Source organism: Dicentrarchus labrax, unplaced genomic scaffold (assembly GCF_905237075.1).
Source record: "Dicentrarchus labrax unplaced genomic scaffold, dlabrax2021, whole genome shotgun sequence".
NCBI lineage: Eukaryota > Metazoa > Chordata > Actinopteri > Moronidae > Dicentrarchus > Dicentrarchus labrax.
This window is the reverse complement of record NW_026136703.1, coordinates 10,678,326-10,704,943: the sequence shown is the minus strand read 5'-3', so window position 1 is coordinate 10,704,943 and position 26,618 is coordinate 10,678,326. Positions and strand designations below refer to the sequence as shown.

The following is a 26,618-nucleotide window of genomic DNA, read 5'->3' as shown; positions in this document are numbered from 1 at the left end:
ACACTGCTCTTATTTTGGAGTAAACAGTAATTACAGATAAATGTAGAGCAATTACACCAGGGTGGGTCGTACTGTAAGGGGGATTATACCTCTCTGTCTTATTGTGTGGAACTGTCTCCCATTAATAAGTTGTATGTGTCTAAAGAGGATGTTTTAGTTCTAGAACTACCAGTGAAGATAACAGAGTATCCCCTGGACCGAAGTCAGACTCCAGCACAGACCCTCTTGAATCAGGGCCAACTTTATTGTGAAGCCACAATAAATGAGCATAGTTTGGAACAACACACGTGCATGTGCCACAGCTATTCCCGTCAAACATCTCTTGCCACGTTCGGTGGGAGGAGCAGCCCAACGAGCTGTAACTAATTACGCTCACAAAAATAAGGGGTCCACTTCAATTATGCAGCCTCCTGCTTTAAAAGCACGGCACAGCCTCACACACAGGTGGGTCTCATTTTGGCGGGCAGCGGTAATAAAGGAACACAAAGAACCCTGCAGCTCGAAGAATGCTCCGTGGCCTCCCCTTTAATGAGCCCATGCCGACATGGCCTCTGTAGCAAAGCTGTCGGGCCACAGGAGCCTCCTACATGTGGTATGTGGGCTAATGTGTACCTCATATAGATATGAGCTATACATTAGATAGGATAAAAGGACCCCCACAACCCTATACCTTCACAGAAGGGACAGCACTCTCCAGGGATTTTGACGGGGTTTTGGCAGCTCTGTTTGCAGGCCATAGCCGTGCAGTGGGGGTCTCCATCCACACACTGGCAGAAGGTGCAGTCGTCCTCTTTCCACTGCTCCTCGTGGGCTCGCAGTTTATTATTCACCCAGCAACTGGCCTTGGTGCTGTCCATCGACAGTAACTCCACATCTGAGAGGAAAGAAAGAGACATACACATTGTCGGTTAAGGAACAAAGTCAGCGAAGACGAGAATGTTTGATCTGATTCTTAGCAAAGTCTCATGTATATTTTGGTTGGCTACCATAAATCCCAAAGCTACAGTCCGGTGTATCTTATGCTACATCCTCTACTGTAACTAAATTACCAGGAGACAGAATGAGAGCAGAGCTGAAGGAAGCAGGATACTCCATGAGGGATCTAACAAGATATGGGAACTGGTTTGTCGATAAGGACTACAAAGAGAACACTGCTGAATTTTGATGACTTATCTACATAAGTGAGGAGAGGCCCCTGGCTGTGCGACAACATACATAGGGATTTAGGTTGAAATGAGACAGATGAGTTTTGGGGTATCGCTGTGTCGTCCCGTGTGAGATTTGATCATTGGAAATACAGCAAGGGTGATGACATTCATAATAACTGCTGCTCCCCAACAGTGTCCACTCACCTTTTGGCTGAAAGCTATAAGTCATCCATGTGAGCTTCAGCTGTGACACATAAGGTCAATGGCAAGGTTTTATGTCATAAATTTCACTCCAAGGCAAAGAAAGCACTATAAAAATGTTTTGATCTGTTGCCATTAAGTCTTAAGTAGGAACCATAAAGTTTGGGACAGTTTAAAAGGCAATTTGTAAAGCCATTCTGCTCAGCTTGAGGTGATGTATGATGCCTGAGCCCAGCTACGAGATGATTTTTTTCCTATTTACTATATACAGTTTTAGTTGTTTTTGTTACATTGTTTATTGGTAACTGAGGCACGTTAGAGGGTGATCTCAGCATTTTCTCTGTGTGCCAGTGTAAAACAAAGACGTGTTCACATTTCTGTGTGTTTGGTGTGGCTGACTGAATGTGTGTCAGAGGGAGAGAGAGTGGACTGTATACTGTGCACAGGAGGCCTAATTGTCCTATCAGATCCCAGAGTTTGGGCTGCTGAGGTTCCATCCATCTGGCTGTGATTAACCTGAACAGGATCTATTTTTCTCTCCCCTATTCTCTCCCTATCTCTTTCAATGTGTACAAATCACATATGTTGTACCATGACCCTTATAATGAACTTTAAAGGATCACTTCGGGATTTTAGCATCTCACTTCCAGAAAAGCTGGGGGACTCGTGAGAAACCGATTTTTAAATAAGAGTGGTTGAAGGTAATGCAGCAGAGGCCCAGATATCCCGATTTCTTTGTACCCAATACGGGTCAAGCTCCAAAAAACCCTGAAACCAGCATGTCCAATAATGCAATGTGATAGCATTTTTCTGTTTGCTTTCTTCAGTAATTTTCACAGACTTGACAAAGTTTCTCCAGAACAGTTTTTGTATGTATGTATGCTTATATAAAGATGCTATTGAGTTTTCCATGTAACAACGTACATTAGTACAGTACTTTTGGTAAATTGTATCTTAATTGAACCTGCATGAATTGCTTTTTTGGTCACTTAGCATTGCCCTTAGTGGCAATATTACCTTTTATCCAGCAGACACAGAACACCATTATCATTTATTTAGTGTCGTGTTCCTTGCCACCTGACAAATCTAAGATCTGTTTTTGGTCTCCACAAACTCACAGAGACTCACAAAGATATCTGGCTCTTAAAATGTACATCAGCAAGTCGCTATCTTTGTCTGATGCTGGGCAGGTAGCATTCAGTGAGTTTATCAAAGCTCTTTTGCAAAAAACCTGCCCCTGCTGTGAACAGAGAGTGGAAAGAATTACCCAAAACAGTTAAGTTGTGGCCTGCAACCAAAACTATCAGCAGAAAGAAGGTAAAGCGCTCCATAGAGGTGAGGGGAATGGCAGAGTCCAGTGATAATTCTTTGTGGGTTTATTATTACAAACAACCCCTTTCACATTACACATAGCTATTTGACCTCTTGCTAATATAGAAATATTAATTAGTGCAGCTTTAAGTATTATTGCAACCAGGTAACCTTAAATACATCTCTTGATCCAGATTAAGAGTATTACAGCTGATGTTCTCCGCAGTGAGCCATGCAGTAAGTAAGAGCAGCTTTCCATAAGAAAAAGATGAAAGCATTCCATACCATCTAAATTCCTGCATATTCCAGGTGTACTTCCAACACTGACCTAACATGATCTCCTATGCAGTCTTGCTCTTAGTCTTCTTCACTCTCTCTCATGCACCCGATCAACTGTAGCCAAGCAGGCAGAGGCCAAAACTGGCTACCATCCCCATCTACTGACTTCTAGCAGACTGTAATGTGGCTGCCATATGCACTGCAACCCCTTTTTTTAACGGTCTTAAATGCACATATCTGAGCACCCTACCTAGCTTTGAGCAGATGTGTTTTTGCAAGTGGGTCCTCTCCATTAAGCCAGAGCCAAATATTACAAAGCCAAGCTGTACACTCTGAAAGAGGATTTTAACGTTCTTAAGTCTGTCCAGTGCAAATGAATCCCTGGCTGGTTCTATAGAGCGCATCTTGTATGCCAGGTATATTAACAACTGTGGAAGCTGGTTATATGAGGAAGCAATTAAGTTAAGGTCACTAGAGTTAAGTTTCAGGTAAGGTGGATCTTGATATCACTAGCTCTCCTGCATCAACTTTCCACGCTTCCAGCTGGCCACACAGGCCTTCTTGTCTATGCCACATCACCAGTTTTAAGAATTCCCCATTATAAATAGTATAATGTTCAGCAAAAATAAGAATTAAGTTTCCATATCTTGATGAAATAATGGTAAATATATAAAAGGTAAATGTGTGTACCAATGCAGACAGGGCAACACTCCCCCTCGGGAATGTAGAAGTTTTCACAGTCCAGCTCAGCACACTCTGCCTTGGAGCAGAAAGAGATCCCTCCCCGGCACTGACACAGCCAGCAGGGGTCCATGCGGTACACCTCTCCCTCTGAAAACTCCTTCCCATTGTGGACACACTTGGGAGAAACTAAGAAGAAGAGCAGGGAAAACAGTAATCAGACAGATGCTGTCAACCTTAAACTAAACACCATGTGTGCACGATAACGATAACGCACTCTGCGGGTGACCAGTAGGGCACTGTGCTCTGTCAGGTGTGCATCACATTTGGCAAAGATTAACACAAGAATTGCCTCCTCGTGACTATATCACAAATGTCACGCTTGATCAGTGAGAGACTTTCCCAACTGTACACAATCAATTACAAATTCATAAACATCCATTCATTTTCTGCTATTGATGGAAATGTTTATGTGAACCAAATGGTGCTGAGGTAGACACTGATGGCTGAGGTTAAGCCTGTGGGGTGGAATGGCATTTATCAGACAATGAAGCCAAGTCCATGAGGAGGAATTTCACAGGGATCTATCAAGTCTTGAAAAGGCGTTGGACTCTTGCACTGCAGAGTAAAAGAAAACAGTAGTGGGTCTGAGGCTTTGGCAGAATCTGGGCTCAGTGTGCTGGTGGCAGGTGGGGTGAATCAATGCTCTGGCCTGCCTTTCCCAAAAGCATCCAAGCACTTAGAACCTCTTTTAGCGGTGTTCCCTTTACTATAAAAATTAAAATGAGCTTAGTTACGGCACTGTTGGAAAACCAAGGTCTGGTCTTGTGTATAGACAACAGGCCCATTTAATACAAATACGTATGGGAAAGCCTTGACCTGCTCATTGCATATTTGGCACTTAAAGTGTGTGAATCTGGGTAAAAGAAAGAATAGGCTACAAACATAACAATAACTTCCTTAGTTGCAATTTCCACAAAATGAAACAAATATGATTAATCATTCACAATTAATGGGGGTAGTTTTGTAGCCAAAGGAACAGGAAGATTACAGCATGACATCTCAATGGTAATGCTAGATTACACATTCAAATTTACCACTGTGGTTTGGGTGACTCATCATTCTCAGATCTTAAGTAACCACACAGTAACTTTTCATCAAACACACTCCAATATAAGGGAAGTGAGGCAATGTGGTTATGTAAGAAAACCCCCAGAACCATAGAGGAGCAGCTACACTAGTTAGGCAAGTAAATGTATTGCACAGATGCAAGCAGATGTGGGGCCAGCGTTTTCTATAAATGAGAGTGGAGGTTACGGTGGCATCTGTACGCCATACCTTTGAGTGCAGACTCAAAGTGTCTGAGCCGATGACCCCATGCCTTCCGACAGCCAGCGCTGCACTCTAATACAAAGCAGGTGGGCCAACTGAGTTGAAAGTACAGCGGGGATTTGTTGATCTTTTATTCTCTTCCTTGCCATCTCTCTGTTCCATTCTTTCTGCTCTTTCCTCTCTCTCTCTCTCTCTCTCTCTCTCTCTCTCTCTCTCTCTCTCTCTCTCTCTCAGTATTCCTGTCGTCCTGCTTTGCGTGCAGCAAAACCAAGCAGAGAAAATGCAATAAGTACTTTAGCTGGCCGAAATCAAAAGGCACAGCAACGTTTTTAACGCTCACAGAAGCAATAGGAAGTCACATGAGGGGATGCTCACATGTGATTTCCGCAGTGTTTGTTAATGCTAATCCCTAAAACAACTTGCAGCACAGAGTCTAAATTCCAGTCATGCTTTGTGATGTTCAGTCTTCTCTATATTGAGGTGAGGACTGGATGTAGAGATGGATGGGCCATAAAACACTGACACTAAGCCTTCCTAAATCATTAATAATGGACTGTCATGCTGGCTAGTGGTTAACAGGCGGATAAAGCAAAACCACAGACGGAAACATTTTTCCCAGAGAAGAATAATGATGGGATTTATTAAAATCAACAGTTGATACTTTTGATCAGTTCAGATGAGTTTAACTTAAATAAAATAACCACTCAGTAATTACTGAGAACATGGTTGTTGTGTGATTAGAACAAAACTTGAGCTGAGCTCCCTGAGAACCATTAGTGTGGTGATCTATCCTTAGTGCTTACACTGGCTTAAATCTAAAAAGCACATGTGCAGCCCTGAACCTACTCGGCATCCAGGGGACATACGCAAAATATGTGCCGGCTAAAGTGTTGATAAACAGCAGACTACAGCTAAACAGGATCAAATAGGATTATAAGTAACATCAGATGACATCAGGTCAGGACGGTGCTGCCAGGTTCGGTCTGCCACCAGTTACAGCCAATTTCCAGCCAACAGTGGAAAGAGTCTATCGTTGATGGAGGCCAAAACACACAGGTGGGATTTATTGTCACTGCACACACTGACCCTGACTAAATATGAGCCCTCAGCCAAGTGGGCAATGGAAACAAGTTAATCAGTCCAAGCCCGACACACAGAGACAATGGGGGGCAGTGCTAAAGTGTGTTCCATTAGAGAATAGGTACGGTGTTTGAAAGCTTGAAACTTTATATGTATACAGTATTTGTAGTCAGTGTTTTGGGGGGGCTCTGTAGGAGTGGGGAGGTGACTAGGGGGCCCAGTGTCTGTCCTTGTCCATGTCCTTGTCTGTGGAGCTTTCTGACACGGCACGCAGTCATGCAGGCCTAACGGACGGTAGGGGCAGCACAAAAGGCATCAAGCCCCAGGCCCAAAGAGCAGCAGACACTTGTTATCAAAACACTGATCCCATGGCCCCCACGGCTGCCATTCAGCCCCCGCCGGCCTGCCGGACTCAATTACCCTCCCCACTGGCAGACTGGAGCACATAAAAAGCATTCCCATCAATGAACTGTTGAACCTTTTCCCTTTGGACGTGTGACCAGACAGGAACCCTTTGACACTGCACTTCTGTTGAGCAAATTCGTAGCCTAAGCACTTTTCTGGTCACTGCGCTCGTTAAGTCCATTAATTCCAGGACACGGCACTCATTTATGCATGTGGAGGGGCCAGAATGGGAATTTGTTCTGTTGGTAAAACAGCGAATATTTGTTGGGAGCGCAGAGTAAACACACCAATACCACAGGTCCCCTCCCTGCCTTCCTGACTCTCCTGGCTGCCTCTGGGCCACGTCAAAAGCGGTCTTTATGTGGGATCAACATCTGCGCACTCTCTCACTTCTCTTTCCTTGCATTTCCTCTGTCTCCTTCTCACCAGGTGAGAAAATGGTACAAAAGCATAATTCAGACCAGCATTCTCCATTATATTTAATATCCCTTCAGGCAACGAAAATATTTGTAGATACACCCATGAAAAAATGTCTTTGAACCATGGTCTTAACCCTGGGAGGCATCAGCCCAGCCTGATAAAAGGCCCAACAGTAATTATCCAATCAGCAACTTTCCTTTTCATCTGTGGACATTTAGTCAGCAGGGAGGAAAGCCTTACTCTGAGGAAAATAATTGCTTCCTCAAAGGCGATGAATCTCACACCAACTGTGCCATTGCTACCCCTAGTGGGAGACCAATCGAAACAGATCGTTTAGTGTGCAGTTCAGTGTAATCACCTTTCTGGCATTCAAAGACATCACAGCAGTCTCCTGGCTGGCCGCTGGCCTGGCTGAGTGGCATGGCGCGCTGTCCGCTCGGGCACTGGGGCTTGTGACAGGCACGGAGGTCGCAAGTGCACTGGGGTGGTATGGATGGGCAGCAACCAGCAGGGGGCGTGTAACTCTTGGTCAGGACCGAACCCTTGGGGCAAGAGGGCACCTGCAGAGCGGGACACGTCACCCCGGCACACTTCAGCTCCTCTGAAACACACAGACATGGGCATTCATGTTACAACGCAGGTGTGTATGCAGCATACAGTATATGCAAGCCATAACAGTGAAAGGAACAGCTTCGGCCTTTATATTTTTCATCTTTTTACATTCTGTAATACCACCTTCAATGGCTCTAGGCTCTGACACTGCCCACACTGTTCTTCTAGAGGAAGGAGGGATTTTTCTGTGCGTAAAACGTGTGTGTGCATGTGTGTGTGGAGGCCGCCCCTTCGTAGTGTCAGTCGAGCCACTTTAGAACAGTGCTACTCGTGTTACGGTCTGAAAGCTGAGTTCACACAGTCACCCAACACAACTCTGTGCACAGTCATCAAAACACCACTTCAGTCCGTGACAGCTTCACAGCATCCTGTCAGAGAAGTGAGAGCGGCGCTCCAGACACGACAAGGCTCTCTGCATATCCTGTCTATGGGCCTCTGATCCCACCCAGCCTGGCTCAGCTGGCTCACAATCCAAACAGCCCCTCACGCTCTAAAATCAGTTATTAATACCAGCCAACCTTCAACAGAGCTGTTCTTCTTGCCAGTTTAGAAGCTCCCCTTCACTTAGCATACCAGGATGTTTGTCTATTCATTTGCCAGAGCCAACATAATAGCTCTGATACCCCTTGTTAGGGGAAACGGGTGCAGGGGTACTGGAAATCTGGGCAAGGGGCTCAGGGGTGTATTTTGGAGTCTGTTCAGGAAAAGAAAAGTGGAGCGCCCCTCTGTGCAGACATTGTATGGGAACAGTAGCTACCTTATAAAGATTGGATTACCCAAACCAAATGGACGTGTTTATTTTGGTTCTCAGTGTCATTGTAATGTATACAGTGCAGGCAGAAGAGAAGGATTGCGGAGAGCAGACTCAGGTCCTGTCCTATAATTGTCAATCACTAAGTAATTTCCGAGATCCACCTCTGAAAGCACAGTAAATACAGACTTTGTAACACTTTGACGGCCGAGAAGAAAGGCAGCATTAACTAGCGCTAGAGATTATGGATGAGAAAGAGGACAATCAGGCAATTATACAATCCAGTTTAAATCATCACTGACATTTAAAGGAGAAACTGTGTCAACAAATGACTGCCTTATAAGAAAGTTCAATTAAGTGGATTATGATTTAGTTATTTGGAATAGTTGACAATCTTTGCATACATATGGTTTTTGAGGAGAGGGAATGATACAGGCTGGGATTGTGTAACAGTACTTAGGGTTCGCTAGTGTTTCCAGAAGCAGAGTTTTGTTGATGGTCTTCCCAGACTGGTGCTGGCTCCACAACGCAACACGAGTCTCTCAGAGGATATGCCTCATCCCTGACATTTGAAGACCTGTAAGCGGATCCCTCAGGGTTTTGCCACAAGATGGGAAAACTGAGCTGGTGAGCGGTTCGGGGTCCAGACTTCTGATCCCTTGATAATGGTTGTCCTCTGCCAGTCCTCAACTCCAGAGCTGGACCTCTGAATTGTACTGTATTCTCAGCCTTTCCAGCTCTTTAAGATTTAACTTTTTGGTCTGACCTGATGCTCTGCTGCCATTGCAGTTAAGTAGCCGTTTGATGTCTACCTGACCTAGAATAAACATGGAGGAGAGAGGCTGTAAGACTGTGACTGCTGTATTTTGGTGGGTGGGGGTAACATTTCTGACAGATGAAATTGAGGATAAGGGAAATGTTGAATTTTTCTGGCTCCGGATAAATAGAGCAGGAGTGTGAGGTATCTGTACTGTACTGTTTACTCAAGCAACCTGGGAACAGTGAGGACCGCCACAAAGCTCCATTGATAAACTTTGTAGCTGAATAGTGTCATAGAAAATGAGGGGAAAACCCCTGAATTAAGAGAGGCTACAACCCTTTTAATGTTTTTTGGCCTAATTCCTATGCTAGAGTTAAATAAACTTCAGTTGGAAACGTTGATTGGTGAATGTTTTACTTCCAATAAAGTTGTCTGCTGCTGCTCAGTTGAAGACTGGTTTTGCATATGAAAACCTCACACTGTTTAAAGCCATAGAATACCCTGGGACAATCTTGCACAACGTTCTGCACTGAAAAACACTTTCTGTGTATTGTATGTCTCCCAGAGAAGGCTGATTACTCTTTCACTTGTGATAATGGCTGGGGTTAGAGTGCGCTGGGAAAAGCAGCTGGCAGATATACTATTGTCATTCAAATGAATAGAATTGTATCTATCCGTGGAAATGGTCCAACCCTTGCAGGTCCAATTAATATAATTTTCTTGCTGCTGCATTTATAGGCACAATAGGCAGACAGAGGATGGAAAAAGTCAGCAGCAAATGGATTTTATCCTGTGCTGTTTGTGTTCTATCTCTGAGCCTAAATGGCTGTAATTAGTGAGTCAGCAACCACTGAACCAATCTTTGTATCACAATGGTGGCCATACTCCAGCTTGCATAAACACAAAAAGCTTGATTTGGTATGCTTGATAAATTCTCTCTCCAGATTAGGCAACATGTGCTCTGTAAGATAGCAAAGAATAGAAAACCTCTGACCTCAGTGCACAACCTGCAACAATATATAGTCACACACACACACACACACACACACACACACACACACAAAAGACACACCTGACACTGGTCTGGAAGAGGTGGGATACGGAAATTGCTTCATTACCACAGAATGGTCCCTGTTGTTAACAATGCATATTTCTGGCATCTCAGCTCATTGAAGAAAGAAAAACACCTCCTATCTAAATGGGGTTTTTCTTCTCTTCAACCACTCGTACAAGGAGAGCAGTCTTTCCCTGAACCAGAGCGGCTCGGACAGGCAGAGGAGGCTGTGTTGACAGCCTAAGTTTACTCATGGAAAAAGCGCACAATGTGAGTTCTGTTCACCGACTGACTTTGGAAGCAAGTCAGATGAGAACAAAGCTGTCTCAGTCCAGCTGCCCTCCGTGGGTTTTCTGGTCTGTCCTCAGGTTTTATAAAGTTGCTCCGCAAAGGGACACATCAGGGCCGTCTCTCACGTAAAGCTGTGGGGGCCTGGCCCAGTGCCCACCAGCAGTTACAGCTGAGAAAGTCAGCATTGTTCACTGTGTGTATCGGCGTGTGTGAGTATATGTGTGAGGACTGCGGAGCATGTCTGGGAGGGGGTCCAGGCCAAAAGGCACAGACAGGGTCACCGGGAAGAAACATTTGGTGGGAACTTCACACCATGGTCAGAAGCTTGAGGTAGTCGGGCCCAGGCATTCAGCAGCCGGCAGGACTGCATCTGCTGCCTGCGCGCCTCGCTCTCTCACTCTTTGACTAAATATTTGCAGATGAAAAACGTGATCTCAGTGTCTTAAGTAACACCGCTGCAGCTGTGAATGAGCCTGTTTGAGTGAGGTAATGAGAATGTCCCCATGTAAGTGCACATTTGCACATAGATTTTCCATGTATGTGTTTGTGCGTGTGCATGTGTGCATTCCAGTGAAACACACCCTTTCCTTGCCGTCAGATGGCCAACAAGATTAGGCCAATGAGAGAGTGTGAAGGCTAAAGGGTCTGTCCCTCAAACAGAGATCAGCATGCATTGTTTATCGTTGTATCTACCATAAAATGCATATGAAAAGGGTGAGCATACTCTGCTCTAGGGTACTGTATATAAAGAACTGGGGAACATAACTGAACAGTTGTCACGTGTACTTTTACTCAGAGGACACTATACCTAAGAAAACAACTCAGCCCTCATCTGTAGCAAATGTAGAAAAGATGTCTATGGGGGACCTGGGGTGTAGACAGCTGTTGAATAAATTGTGGAAGAGCCATTTGCGATATATATGGATTTTGACCATATGGATCCGTTTCCTTACAGGGACAAGGGAAAAGAATGGCTGATAATAGAAGAAATGTGCCTGGGAACAACAGGAGTTGGCTGCAGTCAGGGTGTCTTTGATTTGTTAATGGTTATGGTTGTGTCAATGAGCAGAGGCTTTAGGTCTAGATTTTAGTGAATGGAGTGAGGGTTAGAACTGGACATGCAGGAATGGTCTAAGATTTCATGTGAGTGTGTGGCTTGGCATTTTCTGCTGGCCTAATGTTGGCTGGTTTGGTTAGCGGCTGACCACGAGTAGTGACTTGGTTGACAGCAATCCCAACATGCCTTTAAGGGAAGTTCTTTGTCTAAATTGCCACACAAGAGTTTTGTTTCCTCTTTGAAATCACTACCCACATACAAAATACACACAGACTGGGAAACGAGCTGCTCGCAGGGTACAACAGAGGCCATGGCTTCCACAGACAGCACACAAACACACACCACTGAGACGTCTCACGCCCCTGCCAGCCAGTGGCGGTCTGGCTCAGCCAGTAATAGCTCTGCCACAAAGAGGCTGCAGCCAAGCAGAACTAACAGTCCTTTCACAAGGGCAGAGAGAGGCGTGACGGAGCTGACATAGGTGGGCAAGTAGATTTGTGGGAGCAAGGTCCGTTTGTGCCATGGCTTCACAGTGGGCACTGCTTCCCTGTCTGATGAAACGCTTGTGAACTTCCACACACAAGTGAGGGACAAATGTAGCTCTATTTCACTCTATTCTATCCTCATTATCAGGCCACAAGAGCAAGTAAGTAGACAACCTGGCTGCTTCAGCATAGCTAGGGTTTTCAACTGTTAGTTTCTGAGCAAATGTTAGTGTTAAGTGATGCCAGTTGTATGAATCACCTAAACACTCTGACTGATGTTGCTTGTTCCTGACAGTGAGCAACACCAGGGGAATTCCTCTAAAATAGCAGTTAGGGGCCTTATCATGAATGAAATATGTAAACCATCCAAGAGTGTAACATTTCCAAACACCACCCTCCAAAGACCCTGGGGCCTGTACACAAAACACACAAATACCTCTACAAAATGGTGTGTTGTGATTTCCGATCTTCCTGCGTCTGCCTTCCCCCTCCCTTTCCTACACTTATCACATCCTCTTTCCCGGACATGTGGGTAATACGTCTGGCACACCATGATGCTTCTGATTGAATGTTTGCAGCCAAATTACATCAGTGACTTGTATACCAGCAGAGAACAAGATCCCGCTGAGACAGCAAGAGGCAACTTTAGGTGATTGAACACCGGCTGTGGTGAGGCGGAAAAGATGTTGAGTTTTAACAGATCCCAGTGAGTCACAGCAGAGGGATGAACTGACAAGACCACTACTTGAGTCAAACAGAAAGTGAGAGACCAAACCATTACCATGTGTGAACTTACAAATCTCAAGAAGAGAATTCATGTTCCGACTGATGTCTGAAAAGAGTTTCTTGAAGCGTTGGGTTGTGCTTTGATGTCCCAGTGCATGTGAAGACAAGTGAATGTTCATGCTTTGGGCGCAGGTTAAGAGGAGACATTTATTTCCCACACTAGCAGTGCATGCTAACACAGATCTTAATAACTGCTTGTGTCAGGAAAACGAGGGGTTGACGGACGGACGCAGTCACTATGGAGTCCAACAGGACTGAGCGAATAAGTTCCTAACCACAGAGCCCCAGTCTGCGCGCAGAGGAAGCTCCTGATGATGACAAAGGAAAATCTCTGCTGAGACATCTACACAAACAAGATAATTATCACGCACAGACACATGCGCAAACACAGACGCAGACACGCATGCTCAAATACATATACACACAATATATATGCTTCATCACACTTGTGATAAACACATGCAAGCGTGTGCATCCTTCCACATGCACATGCATACTTACAGACATAACAGACACACATCCTGGTCTCTTACTTAATGAGGGGCCATCAGAAGGGTGGGTGTGTGTTGCAGTGAGAACTCATAAGCTGTTGAAAAATGTTGTTTACAGTTTCACTGGTGTGAGTTTAAACTGTCATCCGTTGGGCTCTGGCTTTGAGATGAGGGAGTTACAAAACATAGACGAGGATATCTTTCATTGTAACACTAGACTTCAATGATACGTCTAAACAATATAATGTTTGACGAACTCACTTCCTGTGGGATTTACTGAGTAAGGCTCCAGACGTGTTCTGTAATTACCTCTGTGTTATTTACAGACTAAGTAATCTCAAATATGTTTCCACAGCATGTTCCTAGAGAGCTGTTCTTCATCTGAAATGTCAGAAAATTGCAAAGAGGGGGAGAACCCTTGTTATCAAAGGAGAGCAACATGTGGATAAAAACACAAGCAGTCACAGTCACATGCTTTGGACTTAATCTGTTCACTACAGCACCAAACCACTTTCCTTCAGGTTTACAGCATGGTTTTACAGTTTTCTGGACAGGCTTGTTCAGTGAAATGAGGTTTACTTAACATACACAGAGGTTCAGTGAGTTCACTCAGTGGCAGTCCTGTCCTATTTTGCAAATGTCACTCAGGAGGCAGCCGCCACTTAGCGCCTGTCTATCCACCAGACACCCAACAATCCAAATGAGGAAACTAAACTCTCTCTGCCAATAACACGTTTCACCTAGAAGTGTCAATCATTGCGACTGCTTAGAGTGGAAGTACACACATTCTTGTATTCTTGCACATCATTCAAAAGGATCCTCTTTTTTACCTCCCACACAGGGCAAGCAATCATCTTGCACTCTATATATTTGCACTTTAAGGACCGTGTCCTGTGCCTCTCCAACACTTCATATTTCTATCATCAGTCTCGGGAACTCCTTTTCTAGTAATTGAGACCTTTTCTGTTATTGCTCTTCTGTCAGATTCACACCTTCTTTCTTTCACTCAACATCTTTTCTCCTTGTTTTCTTTACATGACATCACTCATGCTCTTTCTATTTCACCTTCTCCTTTAATTGTCACACTCTTTGCATGTTATCATGGGAAGTGCTGTGCATTATACCATCTGCCAGCTAAGCTTTCATACGTAGTATCACAATGTGAGATGCAAGTGACTCCATGCAAATATTCTGACAGATTGGTACAAAAGATTAATTGTGCAATCACATGCATCATTTAAAGTACTGGAACTTTAAAGGGTCCCTCTGCTTAAAATCAAAGGTGAGCAAATTTAGAGTCACAAGGTTTTCAGCACCAAAGTGCTTCTTTTCACACATAATGAGCTGGGACATAAGGAATTCTGTGTTCTACTCAGAGTTGATTTGTACAAGAGCAGGGCCAAAGCTCACTTTATATCACTGTTTATATTAAGCATGGGCTTTTAGATAAAAGTAACTCTGTGGCTGCAGAATGTATTTCAGACTCAGGTATAAATCTTGTCTTCTTAGCACTAAATAACTTGAGCTGAGTAAAGCCACTGGTTGGCTGCTGTGTGGTTGTCAGTTCCAGTTGCAGGTCATTTGAAGGTTACCTGCGGCTTCCTGGCACTGGCTGCGGTTGATGTAGGCGAAGTGGTGGTGGCAGCTCTGAGACTCGCACACACAGCCCTCGGTGGTCAGGTTACACCCAGAGAACATGCAGGCCGGATTGGATGGTCCCACATACTTCTCTCTGTGTCTTTCCCGGTGTTCGTGCCTGCGACCCTCTGATATCCAGCCATGGACACACACACACACACACACACACACACACACACACACAAACCACAGTCATCAATGAGTCACAGACAATGGCACCACTCAAGGGTGAAAGGGGAACGACTAGACAAAGCCCTAGCATGTGTGTCATCACTATGATATGTAAGTAGCATTAGTCACCTCAGAGCCACATCTGTTATGGATTAGCTCCCCTCAATGGACAGCATTATTCCCTCTGACAAGGATTCTGTGCTTGTGTGTGTGTACATGCATCAGTGTTTCCAAATATGTGTGTGAGGAAAGAAGAGGGCTCACCTGACTTACTGGACTTCATGCAGGTTTCTTGGTCTGGGTAGGTGAAAGATTCCAAGCAGGAGTGACGGGCATCACACACACACTGACCTCCAGCTCTGTCGCAGCCTGTGATCAGGGGACAGCGCTCGTCCTCCAGGCCTGCCTCTGGATGGTCAGGGAGCTCTGCGGAGTGCCGAGGACAGCAGGGAGAATGGAGGACATTAGGATGGGGAAAGAACATGAACTTCTCACTTGGACTGGTTTGTCTATTTTATCCATGAATAAGCAGACATTGGAGTGTAAAGCGTAATCACAAGGCCAACTGTGCCAAAAACCGAGATTTGTTTCCCAAAAGTGCTGAAGGGTTAGCCAGCTTACAGCCTCTGTTGCAACACATTGCCCTGGCACCGCTGTTACTGAAGTGACCAGTGTATTTCTGGGCTGCTGGAGGGCTGCTCTCTCCTCGTCGTGCCACGCTACTTTAGCTATTGAGCCCATTTGTTTGCTTTTGTTCCACAGCATGGGGCCCTCCCAGGGTTTCAATCTCTGCTGGCTGCTGGAACGCCTCTTCTGTACCAAGGCCACTTGCACCATATCCACATATTGTTCCTTCGCCTAGTGAGCCTTACCCCCTGAGAGGGCACCTTGAGGCTTACCCCAACTTGGATGAAACTTTACTATAGGAAGGAATGTACAAGCTACTGATGTGCCCCATTATTGCTATGTGGGCTGAGCAACCACCAGAACCCTGGGATTAAAGAGGCCCAACATACGCATCACCCATAGTGTCCCTTTCATATGCATGAATACACAAACACATATATACCCCCAAAATACCCTCCTTCAGTTGTCCAAATGCACTAAGAGTGGCAGCAGAGTAAACAGGATGAGACAAACTGTAACACTGAGTAACCCCTTCCCAAGCATTTAGCTCCCAGGCCTCAACCAACAGTGTGGAAGCGTGATTGGAGCTTATCATAATACTCTCTTCTCCAAAAAGCTACACACCAGAATAATGCACCAGTGGAAAAGGTGAAAATATCTAACTATCCAATAAAAACACTTCATAGTATGTTTACCTGACTACTATAGCCATATAGTACATGAAATAAAGCCCTAAAAATTAAATCCTAAGTTTTCATTCTCTGCTAGGGGTCAGAGAAACAATAATGGGATGAGTCAAAGTGACTGGAAAAAAACAGAATTCCATAGCTTTGCTTTTAAATGCTGTAAATCATAATAAAACACATATGTTGATCCATGTTAATTTTAAACAGATATTCCACTGTGGGTTAAAGCCAGCCTCTTACTATAATAAATTTTACTGTTGAAGGGAATCAATGTGACTGCAGAGGAAAGTATCCTTGCAAACACTTTCCTCAAGTTAAGTTAGTTGTGTGCATGACTTCTTGGTGAGGGACGATGTTCACAAGCACTACAGTAAACACCGGCCCAATGGAAGAGGTGAAGGTAATACTACCTTTAACCTGAGCCAGCCTGTGCTGTTAATAGCTCTCCCAGACAGCCAGCGAGACTGGCAAAGCACAAGCAGCCTTTTCAATAAACCACACCAAAACTTTCCCTGTGATTTCCTTTCACCTCAAAATGATCCTCAACTCCACATTTTTTCCATTCAGAGGCTTTCCTGTGCCTGGGAGGGTATTTTCTTTTGAGGTGGTGGTGGCAGGGGTCCCTGTCTGTGTGTGGGGTGCTTAATCTGGCATGTAGAAAGGAGGTGGAAGTCAAAACAATTAATGAAAAGCTGGAAACCAAAGATGTTGTCTCATGAGCTAATTTTTCGCTTGACCCCAGTCAGCCCAGTTTGTTCTAGGCTGGTCTGCATCAGCCAAGACCCATCTAGCCGGACCCTGGTCTGGTATGGCCTTGGTATCTATTATCTGGCCTGGCATGACTAGCCAAGGTCTATAGCTACATCCCAGGGGGATTCCTCTCTTAACCACTGAGACTGCTTGTCTTGGCATCCAGGGCCAGGATGGGAAAGCTGACCTCTAGAGGCCCTCTGGCTGATAGTGAGCTAAAAAGGAAGTCTTTGAAACATTAGATAATACCAGAGGAAGGGAGAAGTAGATGACATGTGAAGGAGTGCAGTGGACATAGCGTCCCTGTAAGACAGACATTCTGTTACGTGGTATTTTAAGTGCTTCTGGAGCTTGGGGAAGCTTGGCGTGGGAGGACAGACACAAGAATACAATGAGAACATCAAAACAAATAATTTAGCTGCAAAGACTGGATGATTTCACATGACTGACAGGCTGATCAGTGAAGCAAATATGATATGGTAAAAGGCCCAGATGACTAATCCCCTGAGCAGGTGCCTGTGCACTCACCAGACGTTCAACAGACCCAACCTGCAACCTAAAACTGCAACATTTGATTCACCATTTTTTTCATAAGAGCTTCAGTGTTTAAATGCCTATATGAGAATAACTGATTTTAATACTACATGTATTGTTTTTACATGAAATTATTTTTGGTTATTATACCATTAAAGTGTGAACAATTCAACAATAACAGATTAAAAACTGAGTGATGACACATTACCAAGGTGTACCTCTCATATAACACACAACATGTCACCTGTGTTGTAAGGTTGAAGCATCTCCACACTAACAGATTATGGCCACCCAGAAAATCAAAACTGTGGGCAGAAAAGCAGGGGATCAGAAAGCGGAAACATTTACCCCCTTCTCCTGATTGCAAGTCTAATCACTTTAAGACCCTTGCTGCTTCAGGAGGGAAGTATGGGATCAGCCTCCAGCAACCTGCCTACCGTGGCCCCTGAAAACACACTGGGAGGTGTTGCTTTACCCCCACCAAGACCCTCTGGGATATTGAGATTGTGTGTGTACGTGTGTCTGATTTAGGGGTCAGCAGCATGCTCCGAGGCCCCTGGAGGCACAGGACCAGAGGCATAACTCAATCAGAGGAGCCATTAGGTCTCCCACTCGTTCCAAAGCTGTTAATTTGCAGAGGAGATGTCCTCCAGACGCCAGCCTAACCTGAACATGAGGCACAATCAGCAGCAGCGTCTCCTGGGATGGCCAGGGGCTTGAGACCCCTGGAAAACCCTCGTGGAGCCTGGACCACCCCACAGAGGGATGATGGGAGGGCAGGGTCAGGGGATCCAGACACCCACTGAGAGCTGCTTACTCTCTGCTACAGTCCTGTCAGTCCCTTTCAATCATTCCAAAACGGACTGGACACAGTGCAGGTGAAGGGGCTGAGGGGGTCCTCCCAGCAGTTATTGTTCCGCAGGAGAAGGCTATTGCTACTTACTTCATTCACTGTGAGGAACCTGACGCCCCACACATTTCTTTGAAGTTCAGAAAGTTGCTCAAATTGTGCGTAAAATGAGCGCATCCCCAGCGCAACAGCCAAGCACTCTGCTCTCGGCAGGAACAGAAAAGTAACGCACTGTGGATTCACAAGATTACAAATGAAAATCTGCTCCGGACTTATGCAATCATGCTGTCAAACCATGTGAGGCACAAACTGAAGCCCCTGGTGTAAACAATACAGACAATTTATTAAATTACAGCGTATTCCAAGTTTAAAAACACAATCATCTTTGCTGGCCCTGCCCTTGGTAACCTGCAATTTCGCCCTCACACAGATTCAAACTGTCATTTTTGTCTTATCTCAATTCACTGCCTTTTTTATAAATGTCTCTTTGAGTTGTAAAACAAAGAGAACAGAACCTCCTGAAGCTGAAGTGTAACTTGGTGCCAAAATCAGTGCTGCCAAACTTTTGTCATGCCTCTGAGCTGAGAGTGAATGAAGCTTTGAAGAGAAGAAAGGGCAGCTGAACATGACTCCTCTCCTGGCAGTCAAGAGCCCCACAGACCTGAGGAGCTGCTCCAGGCAGCCAGTGACGAGGTAGACACTGACACAGTCGCTGCAGTCAGGATTTAACTGACATCTGAATGGCGATGCCCTCAAGCCACTTGAAGGAAAGGGTATGTTGCTTACCAAAAGAACTGACACCTACAGTTGTTTCATTGCACTGTTAAATAACCCAACCACAGCACACTGCCACCAGTTCTATGATTTAATAAAAATGACAAGACAGACTGCTACCCACCTTTACACACTCCTATTTCAGGGATCGTGGCTGCTCTGGTTGTGTTGAAAGAGGCGCAGGTCAGCCCGAGGGCGCAGTAGCCGTGCGCCCAGTCCTGTCCGCCGCAGGGTTCCCACTCTAGCCGGGCGCACTGGTCACAGCACCCGCACGGATCCCTGGCCAAGGTCCGGCCACCCTCGCAGCCGTGCGGGGCTTTGACGGGACAAGTCCGGAGATTACACGGCGTGCACTCATGAGCCGAGAGCGCCCGCACCAGAAAGAGGACATTCAACAACACAACGGAGCACTTGCTGAACATGTTTTTTTGTTTTTTTGTTTTTTTAAAAAAACCTTCTGTAAGTTTCCCAGAGAAAATGCCCCCGCTTCTGTCAGATGATAAACCACATGAACTCCCCCCGCCGATGTACCCCCTTCTGGATGTTAACTCCAAAGTTGCAAACGTCTTCTTTAAAGTTTTGTGGTGAGTCTTCCCTCGGGCTCGTTGTTTATTACACAGCAGCTCAATTCAAAAGCAAAAAATAAATACAAAAAATACCACGAGACTGAAGTGTGCGGGCGCGTTTTAGGTAGCAGCAATATCCAAAGGCAAAGGGTTCAGTGTGCGCAGGTAGACGCGCGTAACGAGCTTCTCATCTGATTCAGAACACACATGAAATCCTAGACCGAAGCAGTGGACGTCCACTGAGGCTGCTGCTGACAGCCACACACGAGAACCAACGCAATCTGACTCTTAAATTGACATACAGGCATATAGAAATTAGCGGTGCACCCCCTCCCCCTGACTGACACAGGCACCGACCAGTCACAGGGAGCGAAAGGAGGGAGGATTTGAAGTGATTTATCCCCGCTCGGCAACTCGTCTCTGTGTTGCGCAATGATGTAATTTTAAATGCCTTGAGTTCAAGTTGCTTTTGTTTTGCTTCATATTCTGTAAATCAGTGCAATTGTGGGTCTTTAACAGCTATTTACCAGTTTGAGAACGGATATAGTAGGAAGTCCCCCTCCACTGCACAGAGATGTGTTTTCCTTCTGGAAGTTGGATGTTTGAGCTTCACTGTGCAGAATGATGTATGTGCAGAGTTTGACACTAGAAGGATGTTTTCACATTCATCTGCTGAAAGTGGAAAGTTTCTCTGCGCTGCTCATTGACAATCTGATGTTGAGGGCATCACAAATAGTTTGGAAGTCAGCACACATTAATATTTATTTTTTAATCCATGAATCCTGATCCAGTGTGCAACTTATACAAGTGTGATGTAGAAACCTGAAGCCACCAGTCCACATACACTGAGAATGCAACAGGAGACATCTTGTGACCAGCAGGAAAACTAACCCTAACCCTAGAAATGAAAAGCAATTGCATTATAGTTAATATAATTGCATTATAGTCTACTTTGCTGTAAGAAAAGCATGAATGACTTAATCTTCAGTCCTTGCTTTAGGTTATACTATTATACATTATCAGTGTAAATCATTATATACGCATAAAGGTGATTAGACTATAATTTTTTATCTAAAGTATAAAATACCATTTCTATATGAATATAAATCAGAATACTATATACACTACAGGACAATATAGTCTATACACTCCCTCCCTCATAAGATCCTATCTTTATCTACACCATGCATGTGGCTGTGGAAAGGTAAAAGGGCATTTACAGTATGGCTCTTGTCAGCAGCCGCCTAATTGATCTCTGTCTCTGTTCAACAATACAGCCATAAAGTCTGTCAAAGTCTCAGAATCAAACAAATGTGTCTTTATCAAGGCCATATATTTCCACAGCTTTACCTTTTGTGTGTGGATGAGCGTGTGCTTACTTGTGTTTGTAGGTGTCCGGTTGTGTGTATGCAGGTGGCTTTGGAAAGGTAAAAGGTCATCGGATGTTTGTTGAAGCAGTGTTTGTGTACTTACATTGGCAGATTGATGGTGAGTGCATGTGTGTGGGCAGTGGGCACAGCTGGAGGCTGATTGTGTCAGTGCCACAGACACTGAGGACCTAGAGAAAGCAATACTGTTGAACAAAAACACATATGAAAACACAATTTGTGCCCTTTCTCTGCTGCACAAGTCAGCAAGCGCAAAGAGAGACGGATTTTCTTTCGCACAGTAACAGCTCAATTAGTCTTCAGAACCAGTCAAGTGTGATGGTAACACTTAAGTCTGCTTTACATGAAGCTGGCTGCCAGCTCTGAGGAACGATGAAGAATTACTGGAAAGTAATTGATACAATAATAGATATCACATATTGGGGATATTTCTTTCACTGTCATTGGAAACATTTCCTCTTCAAAAACCAATCAGATGTCATCCGGGATGATTTCCCCACAATGTCAACACATAACAGCACCTCCTTCATTTGCAACATCTGCCTGGAGCCACCCGCTCCAACACAAACACAACATCCAGGAAACGCATAATCAGCCCTTGCAGCACAACTCGGCTCTTGTCCTCCAGCTCTCCCTCCACCCTCCCTCGCTCCGTCCCCTCCTTAAAGCTCTTGTCAAATGGGCCGACCCGCTGACCGCTGGCCGGACACCCACTGCTGGTTGACGACAGATCAGACCAGGACCTTTGAGAGCCTCGGTTTCCATTTGCTTGCAGAGATTGTGGCTCAGCGGCACTGACCTATTTGCCTGGGCGATGGGCTTTCAAACAGGGCCAGCTGGCGACTCTCAGAGGGCTCTCATCCTGCTATCATGGACCGAGGGTTGTTTCTGGCCAACCAAAAGGTCACCACAGCACCTTCTTTTTTTTCTTTTCTATCTATCCATTCTAGTACATTGCTGTACAAATACTGTAGAGGATCATAAATGGGGCATATTTCCTCACAGAGGGGCAGCAGGCGCAGCAATCAACAATACAACAACTGGGACCAAACTAGAATACACCCTAATTAGACCATAAGCCCTGTGTCAAATGTTGCATGACTTTGGCATTTGGAAAATGGTTGGCTTGTTTTGAATTTCAAATAAGTGCCAAATTTAGGCCCAAACTAACCTAATTAGATTTGTTGTGTGCCACTAAAACCAGAGCTGCTAGGCCATGTGCCTGGATGTTGGTAACTTTGCATGTGAGCCTCTGAATGGAGCAAACAGGGGGAATAGGTGAAGGGCGTTTTGCATGGTCTGAATAACAGTAGTGGGTCAGTGCTAATGATGTTCTGAGTCACAGATCTCTGGGAAATACAGTAATAGGGGTGCCAGCTTCCCTATCTCCTACACCAATGTCCCTGGTGTGACAATTGTCATCAATGTGGAACTGATCCTGTAAGTGTGAATATGCATGTCAGTGTATAGCTGCTGCAGAACCAGCATTCAGGTGGGCATAATTATGTCTGGCCCCATAAAATGGATCAATGTGGGATCTGCTCCAGAGATTGGATGACCTCTCTATGTCATCCACCCTCGTTGCCTCTTGTCTTTCCACTGCACAGGCAGCTGATTTACACTCGACTGCTGTGGAGGCGTCAGGCTAGTGGTGAGGAGGTGTTTCTGGGATGTGGACGGGTGTGGATGATGGTTTGGAGGTGAACTAACTAGCTGAGGGTGGCATGGGGCCAAATGTGAAGTGTGATACGGAGTGCTGAGTGCATGTTGAGTGGACAGCGTGCGCCCCACCTGATTACAAGTCCACAGGATGTGCTCCTGGATTTTCCCCCGAGGATCAGTGTACAGGGCTGGTTATCGCCCTTGCTTAGCTTATCTGTGGGCGCATGGCACTGGAGTGAGCCATACTTTGCAGATCCAGGCCAAGGGGTGAAGGTGGTGGTGGGGAGTCAGGTTGAGGGGGTATAATGGCAATGCATACTGACAGTTGAAAGAGTTTCAAAGCTATTCAGACATCTACTAAATAGCGGAAATATGGCGCATTTAGTGTGGAGGCTAAGCAACACATAGACTAATGAATGGCCTGTTTCAAACTCAGAACAGATGAGATCATCAGTTTTTTTATACAAGCAGCCAAAATAATAATAAAAAAAAACATTAAATACATGAAAAAGAGGTGTGAACAAAGCAAAACCTTTCAGAAATAAGCCATAAAGATGAACAGACATAATGTTTTTGATTTTCTTTTAAACAGACAGCTGTACAGCATATTGAGGTAATAACAGAGATGATTTCTGGTTTTCCATTACTGCCATCCAGAGGGACTCACAAGTGCTTTTGTTTCTCACTTTGCACTGTTCATTTGTTTGGACCTCTGTAGAGTTTGGAAACAGCCAGAGAAGTCCAACAGAAAGAGTAACTCATCTCAAAGATGAGTTACTGATTCCGAGGTCTAGTTTATAAAAACACTGAACATAATTTCTCTATCCCAGCTGTCCTCCTCTCTTTCTATAGCCTCTCTATTCCTCTGTCCTTGTCTCTTTCTCTTTTCTGCTCCCTCTCTCTGTGTTGTTTCTTTCTCTCTGTGAGGTCTGGTCCAGTTGCTGTTTTCCATGCGGGGACTAATAATAATGTGTTTTGACACCGTCAGGTCTCCTGCAGTCTTCTTCTCTGTGTCTCGCAGAACCCCCAGAGTACCAACACAGGGATACAAAACTACAAGCCCCCCCTTCTTTTACTGGCTCTAAGCAGTCCTTCTTGAGCGTTTTAGGGTTCAGTGGGTCCAACCAGCCCTGAGGGTTAGCTACACCACTTTGGCTTTGTAGTCTGTGAATTAGCTGTTTTCTGTGGAATTGGGGAAAGGACGTAAATCTAAGCAGATGGCTGGTCATCTAGAAAGGGGTGCATCCTAAATATTGACGGGTAAATCACTGCTGCTTGAGGTGACATGGATGTTTTCATGAGGAGGGCAAGGGTAAAAGATGTGATTTGATTGGACAAGTGTTGGAGGATGAGCCCTTTCCTGTCAGGAATACTTGAGTTTGATCAATGTTTTTTTAGGAACACTCGAGGGTAGCAACAGTCTATTGATCGGTCATTCGGCCCACCACTTTGAAATATCTCAACATTAATTTTATGGACAACCACAAATTCATGTGGCCCAGAGAATAAATCCTACTAATCCTTTGACTTTTTCTCTACCATACAGTGAAAGTTTTGTCTTATCCTGTAAATTGTATCAACATCTTCTACATGGATTGGCACACTGGATTTGTACAGACATGAATGATTCCTGGACTATTTATCTTAATGACTTCGGTGATCCCCTCACTTTTCCTTCAGTGCCAGGTTGACATTCATGTTACCCTCAGGATGAAGTATAAAAACTATGACAATAATATATATTCATTGGGTCAAAATTCAGTGTGCCAAATACTTTGGTTTACGAGCACATACCTGCAAAGCCAGCAGCCAACATGCTAAACTAAGATGGTAAACATGGTAAACATTATACCTGCTAAACATCAACATGTTAGCACTGTCATTGTGAGCATGTGGGCGTGCTGACATTAGCATTCAGCATTTAGTAGCATGGCTGTACACAGACATGTTTTGTGAGGTCTTAGGAGCACAGATAAAGTATCAAAGCCTATGTCAGTCTTTCAGTGCTAATAGAGTAACTCTAAACTCTCCACCACACACAGTGTCAACTTACAGCATTTTCTGTTACCAACTACATCAACACTTTCTAAAAGCGCTGTAATGACACATAAGGTTTCTGGGTTCGATTGGCATCAAGAGTCATTATGACTCAGCTCCGGACCCTTCCTACAGTCATGGCTCAAATCCTCTGGCAGCAGATTATGCCCAACTCTGGGCCTCTCACTCTCCCTCCATCCCTTTCTACCATAAGATCCTGTGACCTTGCGGAGCCAGCGGCCACCGGCTTGTTTGACAGTTATAAGTGGCTATACTTGCTCACCTCTGTCGTGCTTCAGGTGAACATAAAGTGGACCTCTCTGAAGTTTTAATCTGTAAATCTAAGTGATGATGGCAAATTCCTCAGTGGATTGCAACCTTAGGGAATTTCTGTGTCCCATTGGCCAGTGTAATCTTCCCTTTCATACACGGGGTCATTGAAACTATTTAACAAGTGAGCCTTGGGAAATCTACGGTTACTGCAAGTAAGTAGAGGGTGAGGCTGTTACCCAGATTTTCTACCTGGTCATAAACTTCTTTGAGTGGGTGTTGCTGGAAGTATTTGTCATGTAGATGAAACTGTGTTGTGCTTATGTGACTTTATGTGTGGTTCTCATATACAAGTTCCAATGGGCCTGAAGTAAAGTTTTCCCTGGTAAAAGGGGGTGACCGACCGACCACAATCTTATTAAAGCAGATTTTGTATTTCTACAGTCTTTTACAGGCATTATATTGTATGATATCATTGCAACACAAATTACATTTTTTCCAGAGTGAAAGGCCAATCAGCTTTTTGTCTAGAATTAATTTTAAACCTTCATGATCAGATTTGAAACAAACTGTGCACACGGCACTGACACATTATCACCATATCTAGTTGTTGTTGGCAAATGTATTAGCGAACCGTTTCTTATTCACACGCCCAGCAGACATGAAGCAATACAATTAAGTCTTATTTGGTCTCTGCCTACTCTTGAGGGAATTATTTGGCACTTTAGCTGATAAATGCTCCGCTGCTACATTTTGTAGCTAGTCGTCAACAGCAGGTAGCATACAGTAATTTAGTTTTGTTGAAATAAGGTGAATGCTTGGTCTGGAAACAACACTGACAAGAGCTGTGAGACTTAACTAAAGTTGTGGAGAGAAAAGAAAGCAAAACAATGAGCTGAAAGATACTGAAACACTGCAGTTGGGTGATAACTGTCTGTGGATTTGTCACCGCAAGAAACTTATTTTCTTGTTACTATAATTATTTATCTAATATTGATTAGTGCAGCATTAAAATACATTACATACAGGATATTTTTGACTTTGGTTTTTTTTCTGATAAGGTCCAATCTCAAATATGTTGTAGAGGATATCTCATTTGAGTGGGCCCACTTGTGTCATCATGTGTCACTGATGTCTTCCAACCATCTAAACCTTTTGGAGATACAGTCTCCCTTGCTGGAGATTATATCCCTGTTTCTCTGTTCAGGGCTTCTCTCTTCTTCTCTGAACCTCATCCAGGTTTACTGAGGCTTAAAATCAATTATAAGGAGGAAGAGGGGACAGGTTGGATTGTACTGTGACTCTTTTTTGTATATTTTTCATTCTTTATTTTGTGATCATTATTTCTGGACTTAAACATTTTATTCAACACATAACACTTTAACATTAAACACTTTTACATAAATATGTTAACATGCTACCAGCTATCAAATGTATATATGCCTGATACCTCTCATTGTATCTTATTATAAACTCTTCTACCGCGACAATAACAAGGAAATGAGCAAACAAGTCAGATAA

The 26,618-nt window shown here is 44.4% G+C and overlaps 1 protein-coding gene across 3 annotated transcripts in view; it reads right to left on the bottom strand.

The window, feature by feature from the left end:
• The window catches only part of crim1 (cysteine rich transmembrane BMP regulator 1 (chordin-like)), a 31,970-nt gene extending 11,936 nt beyond the window's left edge, over positions 1–20,034 (bottom strand). Inside the window, exons 1-6 of one of the 3 annotated variants that reach the window (XM_051386389.1) lie at positions 19,299–20,034; positions 15,218–15,379; positions 14,737–14,910; positions 7,216–7,458; positions 3,630–3,809; positions 671–874 (exon numbers count right to left, since the gene is read on the bottom strand). In XM_051386389.1, the coding sequence (XP_051242349.1) occupies positions 671–874; positions 3,630–3,809; positions 7,216–7,458; positions 14,737–14,910; positions 15,218–15,379; positions 19,299–19,596 (1,261 nt within the window). In that variant the 5' untranslated portion in view covers positions 19,597–20,034. The remainder of the gene's footprint in view (positions 1–670; positions 875–3,629; positions 3,810–7,215; positions 7,459–14,736; positions 14,911–15,217; positions 15,380–19,298) is intronic. The other 2 variants (XM_051386399.1, XM_051386407.1) reach the window with 2 other exon arrangements.
• Between the last annotated feature and the right edge of the window lie 6,584 nt (positions 20,035–26,618).